The sequence below is a fragment of the Odontesthes bonariensis genome, chromosome 4 (genome assembly GCF_027942865.1).
Source record: "Odontesthes bonariensis isolate fOdoBon6 chromosome 4, fOdoBon6.hap1, whole genome shotgun sequence".
In the NCBI taxonomy this organism is placed as follows: Eukaryota; Metazoa; Chordata; class Actinopteri; order Atheriniformes; family Atherinopsidae; genus Odontesthes; species Odontesthes bonariensis.
In genome coordinates this window covers 33,285,038-33,298,502 of record NC_134509.1, presented here as the reverse complement: position 1 = coordinate 33,298,502, position 13,465 = coordinate 33,285,038, and the positions used below count along the sequence as shown (strand labels likewise).

General features: G+C 41.3%; 1 protein-coding gene across 1 annotated transcript; it reads right to left on the bottom strand.

Moving 5' to 3' along the window:
• Positions 1-512: 512 nt before the first annotated feature.
• LOC142379431 (homeobox protein unc-4 homolog) lies at positions 513-5,672 on the bottom strand. The gene is made up of 3 exons (XM_075464589.1): positions 5,190-5,672; positions 4,394-4,569; positions 513-2,007 (listed from the first exon to the last, which is right to left on the bottom strand). The coding sequence occupies exons 1-3, from the start codon at positions 5,443-5,445 to the stop codon at positions 844-846; spliced, it is 1,596 nt and encodes a 531-aa protein (XP_075320704.1). The 5' UTR covers positions 5,446-5,672; the 3' UTR covers positions 513-843.
• Positions 5,673-13,465: the final 7,793 nt, after the last annotated feature.

Sequence of the window (13,465 nt, the reverse complement as noted above, 5' to 3'; positions counted from 1 at the left end):
CCCCTGCCTTTCATGCTAATTCTATTATTGTAGGAAGTTTATGTGATTCCATATCACTAGAAATCGGTAATGTCTAATAACCCTTTGGGCTGAAAGGAGGGGAAAAAAACTGCCTCGAGACCCGCAGCAGCCAGTGGGAAAATAATTACTTTCATATCAAAACTCAGCAGGAGGCGCAGGGTCCCATAGCCCGCGGCCACTAACCTCATTCCAGCTCGGCCTTTCAAATGAATAAATTTGTTAAAGCAATAAATACAAACAGCCAGACGGACTTGAGCCACAGCTCCGGCTCACTACACAGGGGGAAAAGGGGGGATTTATCTGTTGTAACATGACAAAACTCCAGCCGCCATGATCCAAGGTTCTGCCACACCATCACCCTTTCTTTTCTTTTTTTCCCTTTCCCCTCGCATAAGATGGCCCTGTAAAGTCAGTGATTCAATTTAAACAATAACTTTATTTATCAAAATGTTAACATATAAATATCATTTTCTCATTTTACAATATCTGAGGATTTATGTTGCATGTGGGATGTTTATTGTAGCCTAGAATTTGTTACAAGTTGTTCACCAAAAAAAAAAAGAAGAAGAAGAAGAAAAAGAAGGAGAAAGACCTGCTTCTAAAGGTGTTCACAGGTTTACAATAGGCCTAAAGCCCGGTTATTGGGGCAGCCCCAGCTTTGAGGAGCCATGTGGATTCATCACATCATATGATTAAAAAATAGACGAGGATTAAGTCTCCTGATTCCTGATATGCTTTAGAGTGTCTTTAGAGCTTTGGGAATGTTTGAATAATCTGAGCTTTGTTCCTGGTCCTCTGTTTATTTTTGCTTGTGTTAAAGTGTTAGTCCATATCGAGATCCTCTCCATCTGTTCCGGGTGTTTCTTCACAGTCTGTGTTTGTCTTGAGACACTTGGAGAGGTCTGGAGACGCTCGCTCCTCTCTTGCACCCTTGTCTTTTGCACACAGCTCAGCAGATTGGCAGCCATTGGGCACAGCCTCCGTTTGAACTTTGGGACTCCTCTCCTCGCTCATGTCACTGGAGTGTGTGGAGCTCAGCCTGGTCAAAGCTGTCTGAGCCTCACTGTTTGGTGGAGGAGAAACAGGAAATCTTGCATTACTGCAGTCACCACTACACTCCTCCATGTCACTTGCCTCCACTCTGTTGCTAGTGTGACTGTGGTGATGCTGCGCGTTATGCTCCATATTCTCAGAGTTCAAAGGGTTGGTGATGCTGCCAAAGTTGGAGAGGTCAGAAGGGGCCGGGCTACCCTCAGTTGTCACACACCTTTGTCCCAGGTTGAGTCTGTTAATATTGTCCTGACATGGTGTGGCCTTCAGGGCTGTTTGGGGCACTAGAAAGCCCAAAGGCTGATGGGTAATGGGGTAAAGCAAGAAATGACCTTTTCCCACCAGTGTTCTCTGATTGGGCAGCGAAGGGAAGTCCAGCTGTGATTTCCGCCGGGGCATGGTGTCGGAGAGGAGGCTCTCCACGCTGAAAGGGTTTCGTTTCTGCAGGGCAGAAGACCTCGGGCCTCCAGGACTGGAGCTGTGGGTGCTGCCTGGAGAAACCTGCTCTGATTCTCCTGCAGTTCTTTGGTTTTGGTGGTTTTGCAGATGACCGAAGTCATGTCGTGTTTGGTCACAGCTGGATTCAGTTTGGAGTCCTCCCGCACCTTTTGTGGCTGGCAGTTCGATGTGAATATTTCCATTAACGCTTGAAGGCTGCTCGCTGTCGGTGAACTGTGACACCCCGCTGTCACTCTCCGAGCCTCCAGGTGTGTGGAAGCTCTCACCTGTGAGAAGTTTATTCTGGGACTTCAGCAGCTTCCTCTCCTGTTTGCGTTTCTTCTTTTCGGCCCGCTCGTGCTCCCTCCGTGCAATCTCCTCGGGGTCCATGGGCTCACCGCTGCATGTGGTCGGGTGGGAGTTGTGAGCCGGCCGCCCTGGCCCTTTCTTTGTGTTCTCCTTTTTTCTCCATTTAGCCCGTCTGTTTTGGAACCACACCTATGCACATGTACACACATAAATATATACATGAACACATTTACACACACAGGTGGCACATGAGCTCAATTTTGCTTCAGAGCTGAGCTCTATTCTTGTAAAAATCTGTCAAACAGCAGCAGGTCACACGAAGGTTTCTGCAGTTGTGTTGGAGTGTTATCGAACTGACAGGTCATGAATTAGCTGACTGCCAGAAAACCATTTATACATATTTATTTCAAAATGCTAAAGATTTGGTGTCTGTGGTTTCTTTAATCTGGATATTTGGTAGTATTTTTGTAAACACATTTTTCTATCTTGGAATGTTGGTTGGAAACAAAAAGCTAATTCAACACCTAATCCTTGCTTGTGATGACCATTATACACTTATTGAAAGTCAGCTAATCAATCCCAACAGCAATTACTGCAGCATTAATTGGGACAATGATTTTCATTGGCCAACTTTGTAAAACAAGGTATTTGTTTAGCTTAATGTAACAGAAATATCTTTACTTTATAATAAAAAACATTCTAATGAAGGTCGTAATGTTCACTTAAGTAATTAAGTTGATTAAACTCAAGTGTTTTTTAATAGTTTGGGTGATAGTTGAGATATGTTTTCTTTCCTTGACAAAAAAATAAAATAAAATCAGTGACTTCATTCATTTAACAGTGTGGGCAACATTTCACATGAGCCTGATCTCACATCTGCAAAAATGTAAACAAAAAAAACAAAAAAAAACAGATTGACTACAAATCCACCCAGATTCCACAAAATCCTGAGACGAGTGAAATCACTGATATGTCTCTGTGGGTCTTTGTGTACTGTAAGCTTTAACACTGTGCGACTGCGTGAGGTCAATAGGTCACAGCCGTGGATCAGCAGATGAACAGATGTGCCAGTGTTAATTACAAATGAGTCTGCATAATGGACACCTCTGCCAACTACATTTAATTGTTCCACAGCTCCTCAGCCATATCCCATCTATGCATATTCTTCAACACCCAGCCGTCTGCTCGCATGTACAGGGTGCGGAGCACAGCGGCCCCCTCTCCTCACCGAGCCAAGACAGGGAGCTTCCCCCACCTCCAGCTCTCGCTGCCCGGCCTCTGGGCGATCTAACAGCCTCATGTTCGGCACTGATAACACCAGGAGTTTAGCATGCACAAGCAGGATCTGAGAACATTGCATAATAAGTATGGGAGACCAACATCGTGCGCAACAATGGTGCTTCTTATGAATTGTTAATGTTGGTTCTATCTTTCCCTGGCAAACCTGGCGATAAAAGAGCGTTAAGCAGCTTGAGGGAACAATAATCTGAGGTTTAGGAACCAAATCCCCCAACAACATAAAGCAACGGCGAGCTCTGTTTCTGTCCTGCTTTACCCATCCGGCAAGTGAAATCTATGTGGCGTACTTAGACATACATGAATAGCCTCTGGCCTATAAATTACCATTGATACAATATAACTATCAGACACAGCATGTACAAACTTAAAAACAAACTAGCACCAAACTGTATATTCATCTTCATCATTTTAGTATTATCATTATTATTATTATTATTAGTATTGTGCTTGTTGTTGTTGATATCATTGTTAATATCATTACTATTAAGCCTAATGTCATTAAATGAAACAAACCACTATAATCTGTAAGCTATAGACGGTAATATCACTTAACATATATTTTCATTTTTGGTCCTAAATTGATTGCTGAAAAGATTCTTGACTATTATTATTTTTCTTGTTGTTTTCTGTAGTTCCTGAGCACACTATAGCTGATGTTGTTAACATTGAATAATTCAAAAGTAACACTAAGAGACTGCTCACATTAAGCCACTGCTGCTATTGCTTTTTACAATAACAACAGCAAACTATAATAATAATAATAATAATAATATTAATTATTCACATTTATTTAATAACAGAACGATCATGATTTGTCTAATCAAAAACATGATCCAACCACGTAGAAGTATAAAAACAGAAAATAAGAAAAGTTGCAGTAAAATACACAACAAATAAAAAAATATGAACGAATTTGGAAGAAGGAAAGGAAAAAGTCTACATCTTATTTTCACCCACTGCTTAGCCGACAGTAAAGAGCACTGTTTTCATCAACCCATAAATCATTAGGCTGCCTACATGCATCATCTTTTTTTCTTTAAAAAACAAAAACTCTATTGGTGCTTTGATTATTAAGAAGCAGCTATCAAAGTGTGGGGCAGGCCGTCGCGGGCCACCTCTCAGCCATATTTTTGTGGATGTGGGTCTTTATGATTAATAAATAATGTGATTTTTTTTTTTTTTTTTTTTTTTTTTTTGCTAATCTAAGGAATAGATTAAATAAAGCCAAGCGGGAATAACGACCCTCAAAACGAGGGATCGATTAGGTTGTCTTTACCTGAACTCTTGATTCCACGAGGTCAAGCCTGAGCGCGAGCGCCTCCCGCATGAACACATCCGGATAGTGACTCTCGTTGAACGCTTTCTCGAGCTCCTCCAGTTGCCACCCGGTAAAATTCGTCCTCGTGCGTCTCCGTTTGCAACCGGGACTGTCCTTATCCGGGTCCCCAGAATCTGCAGACGTGTGCGTGTGCGTGAGTTTGCGTGTGCGTGCGTGTGTGTGTGTGTGTGTGTGTGTGTGTGTAAGACACAGAGAGAGAGATGTTCATGCTACAAGATGCGCGGCATAATTGACTTGTACATTTGAACCAGTTTAGTGTAAAACTGTTTCTTTTTCTTTATAAAAATTGTGCTGCCAGTGATAAATCACGTCCAATAAATGGGGCCTAACACGCACTGGAAATAATCTATATTTTGCACGCTTTCCGATTAATTGCACTATTCAATTTTGACAACTAATTGGCTCTACAATATGAATCAACAGCCCATAGGCTGAAAACAAGTTGGTTTTTATTTCAACCATTAGGGGAATTTTTCCGTGAAAATGATCAACCCATAAACTTTTGGATTTTCCTGTTTTCCAAGCCCTGAAACTAGTTCTTCCTCCTGTCCTTCTCCTTAAAAGCTTGCACTCAAAGGCTGCTTTGACTTCACCAAAGTTTTGATGAAAGCGGCTCTGTGTGGCCATCAAAGAAGCCATTTATTGGCGATTTAACACACTTCCTATCAAATACAGTCACCACTCACCTGTGTTAATGCTTAATGAGACATCAGACACAAAGAGCCAGGCCTACCTGAGAGTTTGAACTGCTGACTGTCGGACAACAGAGGGTTGGAGCTGACCACCGAGGCCGAGCAGGAGCCGTTTAGTAATCCGTCTATAGAGAAAGGTACGGCGGCCGCGGACTGCAGCTGGTGTCCGCTTGCGAGCTCGTAGACGTGCTGGTGATGGTGGTGGTGATGGGGACCGAGCGGGTACGGGAAACCCACCAACCCGGCCAAGGAGCCTCCGAACTGGGCGTGAGGATGCTCGAGAACCCGACTGTCCATGCTCGCCGGGGCTGCGGCGGGGCCGAAGTGAAGATGCAGAGGGAGGCAGTGTGGCTGAACATGCAGTCAAAAAAGTCAGGGAGCGGAGGAAGAAGCGGCGAGAGGGAACAGAAGGAGGAGGCGCGACAGCGGAGAGGTAGAGCGGGGGACCCAGGCAGACGGCCGCCTCCCGCGGCCACGGTGCGGTCTGTAGAGAAGCGGCGGCGGTGCCGGGTTATGGGAGACACTTGACGTTTACAGTCCAGTCGAGATGTTAACCCTGCTCTTTCTCTCTGCGAGCCAGCTCATTAGGACTCCTCCATCTGCTCTCGGGACCAATAAGAAACGTTAATCGCCACGTGACGTCAGAGACGCGGTTAATGGAGTAAGGGAAAGCAAAACCAGCGAGAGAGAGAGCGAGAGAGACAGAGAGAGTGAGAAAAGTGTTTTTTTTTTCTTTTTTTCTTGCTCTTCTGGATCAATCGCTAATTACCTGACGCGGTCCTGTAATTCAGACCTGTCAAAACAAAGAGAACGACGCTAAGCTGGTGCCTGAATGGAAAAGATCCCCGTGATGGAAGGACTGTCTCCGTTAAACCCTCAGAAAACCTACATGTGTTAAACTGAGATCAAACCTTTTCTTCTGAAGTTACAGGAGTATAGGCCTACAGCCCCTCTTTCTCTCTGCCTGTCTCATTCAGCGCGCGCATGCTTCGTGTATGTAAGTGTTTTACAGGGGCGTTCAGGGCCAGATTGATCCAATAACAGCGTCTTTATCATCCCCCCTTTTCCTGAGCTGTCACATAATATTTTAAACTACATGCCTCTCTCACCACCGCTCCAACACACACACTAACACACACACAGCGCGCAAACCCTCTCAAGCCTTACTCCGAATTCATTATTCCGATTTTTCACCTGAACAGCTTCCACCAATGTTTAGTTGTAAAGCAGACTGTGGTCCAAACGCCATGATGCAGTGTAGGCATGGGTGGCATGCTTTCTTGTACATAGCCAGGAAAGTTTAGCTGGTTTCTTAGAAAAAGGTTGTATGAAAATAAAAGGACATTCAAAAAAGTTTAACCATGAACATTTGCATGATTAATTGAATATGTGATAAATTGAACTTTAAAAAATATTTGCTCTATCATTTGATTTTAGCTGAGCATGCCCAGCTGTCCCAAAAATCCTCATCACTGGTTTACAAGTTGAATTTCAAAGTTAGATTTTTTTTATTTTTTTTTTTATCCTTGAAATTATATCAAAGACAAAGAAATCTAACCCGAGACCTAAAGACCTATACAGCAGCTCTTCTGGAGTTGTTTTTTTTTTCCAAGTTGCTGATTAAGATGATTTAACACCTGCTTTAGTTGAACACCTGCTGTCTGGATGCTGAGGAGAGACGTATTATTGAAATCCTTCAAAGTTATTGTGCATCAGTGAGGTCAAATAAACTGTTTAAAGCCATTCTCCGATGTTTATGCTATGTCAAACTGATTTAAACTAATCTCTTAACAGTTTTACACCATTTTTACACTGCAGTTTGTTTTTAGATATTTCAATCTTTCGAGCTTTTAAAGTAAGGTTGTGTGTAGTACTTATAGTCAGTGTCTTGCTGCAGATCACTCTCAGTTTGGAGAATCAGAAGGCTTCCTGACAGAAGAGCAAATGCTTATGAAGCCACTCAGAATGGGGGCAGCAGAAGAGCCAATTTTTCGGCATCTAAAAAAACCCCAACCACAAAATTTCATAGGGTTTAAGCGAACGCCTTAGCGTGGATTTTTTTACACGGACTGGATCTGCATGACATGGTTCACGTTGTCACATGGTGCAGCACTTAAACATGGATGTTCCGCAGCTGAGAAAGTGTAATGACAAAGGAAACTACTGTGTGTAAAAGATTATGAATAGAAAACACAAAGCCATTATGTACAATACTGGAGTCTGTGTTTAATCTCAATAAATGCTAAAGCACGATGATATTTCAGGGTATCTTCTCTGCAAATCTGCCCTGACTGATGAAGAAATGATTTTGATTTACATTTAAAAACTGATTCAAACACCACCCGTAAAAGTAGATTGATTCTGCGCCTTTTACACATTCTCAGACTGTCTTTTAAATGCCTTATGGTCAATGTTATTTAGCTTTCTGTGCTGTGGTGTTTGGATGAAATTACTCTGAGAGATACAGACGTGTTTTATAACAGTCATTTTCTCACTAACACATTCACCATATTGTCAAACATGAATGACGTGTTTACTTCTAAGTAAACACAAAGCATATTAAAACTACAACAAGAACACAATAGACTCGAAAGCTTGCATGAGCCACAGTGGGAATATAAACATATCGTAGAAATATATGAGCACATTGTGGTTTGTTGTCCCTGGCTGCAGTAAATCAGCCATCATTTTGGATTCTTTACACTTTTAACAAACTTGCAACAACCACTTGTTCAATGCTTCTCTTTAAAGAAACCAACATCGTCGTGGAGACTTCAGAATGAAAAAGTAGACGCTGACATAAAATAGTGAAGTTTCCTACTGACACAGTCCTGCAAAAATGACAATGTAATCAATGGGACTCACATTTGTAAGCGCCCAAAAAGAGAAAACCTCAATCGCCTTTTACAACCTTTTTACAGCGAGAGAAAGGACATTTACACAGAAACACAAATGACAACATATTCTCATGGCATTCTGCATACAGCATGCCGATATGGGCACATTTCTAGACATAATTTAGATGCATTTTATGCTGTTAAAGTTAGGGGAGGGTAAAATTACAAGACTGTGTCACAGCTTCAAACTTAAAAACACAAAATGACTGGTGATGACACGCAACTAGGGTTGGCATATTATTGAAACATTGTGTTGATACTGTTGTTGCCAAAGGTGTGGCTGGATTGATTTTATTGTTATCAGTAGCTACAAAAAAGCTTTAAAGCATATAAGCGTGCCATTTAAAGGCCTTTTTGACACAAGCCTTAAGCTTATTATAAACCAATCAAACTGTGTGAGGCACCACTATTAACGACCCACCTCTTCTCGCTGATATTGAATTTGAGCTTTACATCACGATTTTATCATAATGTTTTATTGTGTTGTTTATAGAAGCTTTGTTTTTACTACTTTTAATCTCATCTATGTCATTGTCTTCACCCATTGTGTTTCACTATATTTTTATGGGACAGTGATCTAGTTTCCTTGCTTCATTTAATAAATGTCGTGCAGCTCTTTGGTGCAACACCAGTTTATTTTAAAAGTGCTTTATAAATCAAATTGACATCGATATTGACACCGGCCTAAAGCTTTGTCGAGATGTGTGAGGTGTGGCTATGCAGCGAGATCAGTGGTTATATATAGGTCCAGAGGCAGATTTGTGGCTATGTGAGGTTGAACCACTGACCGAAAGCAAACATATATCATGCTAACAAGCTCAGATATTTTGTGAAGTCAAGTGCATTTAGCAACACATTCTCATACCTATAGGACCGTACGGGTTGCTTGTTCATACCCTTCATAACAACCCACAACGGCGTCCTGTAAATTAGCGCTCCCACAAGCGACCAGAAGGAAACACAAATAATAGGAGAGTATCTACACTGGAGCAAGCACGTCCAGCATTTTCAATCCAACAAACGGCTGAAACTCTTTTTAAATACTAACACACGGCAACTGTTCCCACTTCTGTTTTTTTTTCTGCTCTTAAAAAAGGGCTCTACACAACATTCAGGGACAATAGCAAAACATGAAGTACAGAGAGAGGAATGATCGAAACACAAGCAATGTCAAAAGTGCGTAAAACCAAATGTGTCCCGTAATTTACCGTCTTAGTTAAGTGCATTTTCTAAGTAGCAGTAAACACCAAGCACAGTTTAGGAGGATGGCAACAACAGAATACATTTTGGAGGCCTTTGATGATTAACATCATCCAGTCAAATGGTGGAACCAAATGAAAAGTCAGTGGATTGTCCAAATTGGTATAATTCATCCTGTCGGAGGGGCTGTCTGAAAAACACAAAAGGTCAGCTCAAGGTGGTGCTAGAGGAAAGGTTAACGTCTCACAGTTGTACAAGTTGAAACAGCAGCTCAGCGAACCATAGTACAGAGCAAAGTAGATCAAAGCCAAACAAAAAATTCTGATGCCATAAAACTATATTCTCTTCCCGTAAGACCCTTTGAGCCGTGCCGAACTGAACACATCTAAAGCGGTGCTCTGGTGTATGTCTGGTGGAGGTTTAAAAATAGAAGATGGCTACAATTAAAATTTCAAGTTATCCTTTCACGTGAAGGGTCTGGCCTATTGTAGGGGAAATGATGCTCGAATTGAAGTGTGCATTGGAAAATGGAAAATGAAAGGTTTCGAGATTCACAATTATGGCACAGGCCAGGAGCAACTGGGTGTCCAGGTGGACATCTTTAGGGGAGTAATGGAGGAAGGGAGAGGGAGAAAGATTATATATATAAATTGTAAACGGTGTCACTGGGGCCAAATCTTGCCCGAGGCGGTGACCGCTTCATTTTGTGTTAAATTTCTTGACAGAGAACCACCCTCGTGCTGGTGAATACTGAATGGTAATCAGAGCTGGTTGAATAAGTGCCTCCCCCCTCCCTCTTCCATTACTGTGAATTAATTCGACTTTATTTATCCAATTTCTGGAGCTGACAGAATGTTAATTTGAGTTGAGATTTCTCTCTGCTGTTCTGCCTGTGACCCGTAGCCCTGGGATTGGCGTGTTGTAATAACCTGAATCTTTCACCAGAAGCTCCGATAATTGTTACCTTATTAGCATGTAAATTGTTTAATTAATATTATTATGAAGAACCATATAATCCCTTCGTTACTTGACCCTGAGTCCACAAACGAGCAGGCTTTCTGCATTTCAATGTCTCGGTTTTAAATGGACTCTTTAATGTTGGCTGGTTGCCGGGCTGTTACGAACCCCCTTTCCCCAATCTCAGAGCAACTTTGAACGGCTTGAGAGGCACTTTTCATGTCATCCCTCTCTATCTCTCTCTCTTCCCTCTTTATTTCTTTGCTGCTCTCTCTGATGTGTATTTATTTTGTTGCTGCCATTTCTGAACATCAAACTCCAACGCCTTCTTGTCATTTGCTTATAAAAGCTTTTTTCTTTTCTTTTTTAAAGGCCCCCTCCCTCCACTTTCCCAATGGCTGTGCGAGCCAAACACATGCAGTGCTGAATGAAAAGCAGCCCTTGACATGAGGTCCTCGGAGACCGCAGCATTTAAATGAGCTTTTCTTCCTTCCTCCTCCTTTTTTTGCTGGGCACGAGCGACATTGTCAGATGCTAGCTTTAATTAACTTGATAATAAGATGGGCGACTCACACACAGGCCAGGGTTCGCTTTGCTTTGCCTGCAGCCCTCCTCCCCTCTCTCATCTCTCTGTGCAGGCAGCAACACTCAAGGAAGAGAAGATAAAACCAAAACAAAAAACTGGTTCCCACTGAGGTAAACCAACTTGAAGCTATTGTCATCTAAGATCTGAGGCAGCACATCCTGAGGAACTACATCTGAAAACATTTTTAATTTGGTCAGTGTGATCACCAGAGGTCCTGGAAGAGTTGGACAGGATCCCCAAATTTAAGACCTAAAAACCTTTTTCATGAGCTGATGACTGACTGGAGACAAGACAATTTACGTGTAGCCACGGGGCAAAGGAATTTATTTGTTAAGATACTATCATGTGAAAAGTACTACCCTTGGGAATTGAAACGCCGCTCTTCTTTAAATACCTTGCAATGAAGACTGTATACTCAAATGAATTACATATAAAATCAACAAGTTATGCTCATCTTTAAAATTAAATTATAAAATATATTAGTCACCCAAAAAGGTGAGCTAATTTCTCATACTTTCTAATCGATATAACTATAATCAGAGGTTCCACCAATGACTACAACCTTGGTAGTCAGAATCTGTCTTCTTACTGCTTCTGAAATCAAGGACCTGCTGTTTTCTTTGCTACTGAGGTCTGCAACCTCATCAAACTGAGATCTGAAGAGCAAAACAAAAAGGAAAGAAAGAAACTAAAGACTGTGAACTGGATGCCTGGCAAGGAATGATTAGAACATCATCATAATGATTAAACTATGCAGAAAATCATCTACATGTAAGTGATGAAGATTCCAAATGCCTGCCAGTTTATCTGGGACTGGTGACCTCAGGAGAGCCTGAAAAAAGCAGAAGTGTTTGATGTGAAACTAAGTCCAAAGTCTGTTTAGTTGTGGTGCAAACAATGTTTTTAGTTTTTTTCCATTATGGTAGCATCCACATCAATTCATGGCTATAAATTGGAGTGGAATTTAGGCTTGTGCATGTGTGAAATCACTGATATATTTGAAAGAGGACCATATGTACAGTACAACAGACTTTATAAATCTGGTGAAAATAATCCACATTTCTGCCTCTGTGCGAACACACAGTTGTAGTCATGAAACATCACAGATTTATCCATGTAGCATCTTTTCTTTTGGAACAATGTGCTGTGAAGTATTAATTGAATATAGAGTTGTTTAGCCGCAGTTACAGCTGATGACTTTGGTGCAGACCAAAGACAGCTTTTCAGGGAAAGAACCTCATACCAGTTGTGAAGTATGGTGGTAGAAATATTATAGTTATAGGGTGTTTCACTGCCTTGTTCCTGGTAGTTACTTTACACCACTGCCTAAGATTTAGCATAAACCATGCTGCTATATTGTTTCTACCTCATGCATCATCCGTTGCATTTTACGTATTTGTATGCATTTTCTTTTTTAACCTAACTTCTTTGCTTTTTTAGTTCTTGCTTACTTGTACTTACCTTAAACACTGTTCTGCGTGCATTTAATTGCCCCACAGGAACAAATAAAGCTGTCGGAATTTTGTTTAATTTAATTTGAATTGGGGATGGGAGAGCTTTTATTGATTGATTTAACTTTGAATTCTGCATCATGTCAACAAGCCTATCTTTCTGAAAAATAATGATAATTAGAATAACATTGAATCCACTGAAGAATGGACATGAAGGGTGCTGGAATAGTCGAAGGGATTTGAATTAGGCAGAACATGTGAGGAAACTTTTAAACATGTTGCAACTGAGAGATTTTTTTTCAGGAAACTGGTCAAACGTTTCAACAAGCCGCTGTGACTGGTGGGCAAACATATGAATTTATAGTAGTGTCCGAGGAGAAGTGTGGACTCACTTTTTTCTAAAGAAGAATACTATTTTTGCTCAAATTTTGGTCAAATCAATGACAGCACAGACACAAATGCTTTATGTGCTATGCAGAGACGTATCACTTCGCCTGTCATTCCTCTTGACCTTTTCCAACACAAGGTTAATGAGACTCCAGATCACAGAATTGGCACTGGAGCGAATAAAAGTCCTTCAAAGGTGTCAGATTGAAAGAATTCTCACGTCCTTTATCATTTCTTGATTTTAATTATGATCTAAAACTGGCAGCGGGACATACACACAAGCACTTCATAGGAGTCTGATTTTAGCCTTTAATATTAATGAACCTGGCCTAGGGCTGTTCAGTCTGTAACTGAGGGCCCCTTTAGGTTCATTGCACATATCAAAATACTGTTGGTAAAGTAAGCTTTAGTAGCAATTTGAATAAAACAATCTTCCAGTGTAGCAGCAAACCAGTTCTTATAACACTGGATCAATCGATCTAAAAAATAATAATTAATAGACCACCATGCATGTGCAGTATTGAGACTGGGAACTTCCTGCTGCTTAGTTCCTATTCCTATTGAGGGGCCATTAGGGACAACAATTATGTGCACCGGGGTAAGTTAAAAACAATCAGATGACACACCGAACAAGCAAATTAATATTTGGTATATTTGGATGGTATCATTAGTCAGTCAGTCAGCTAGCCCACTAACGAGGTCCAGATTAAAAACTGTCAATTGCTTGCAGGGTGTTGGAAATGTGTGCAGCAAAACTGCTAAATCATCCTCACAGGACCCGATCAACAGATCTGTCTTGGCTGACCCAAAGCATCTGTTGAGGTGTGAGTTTGTGTTGC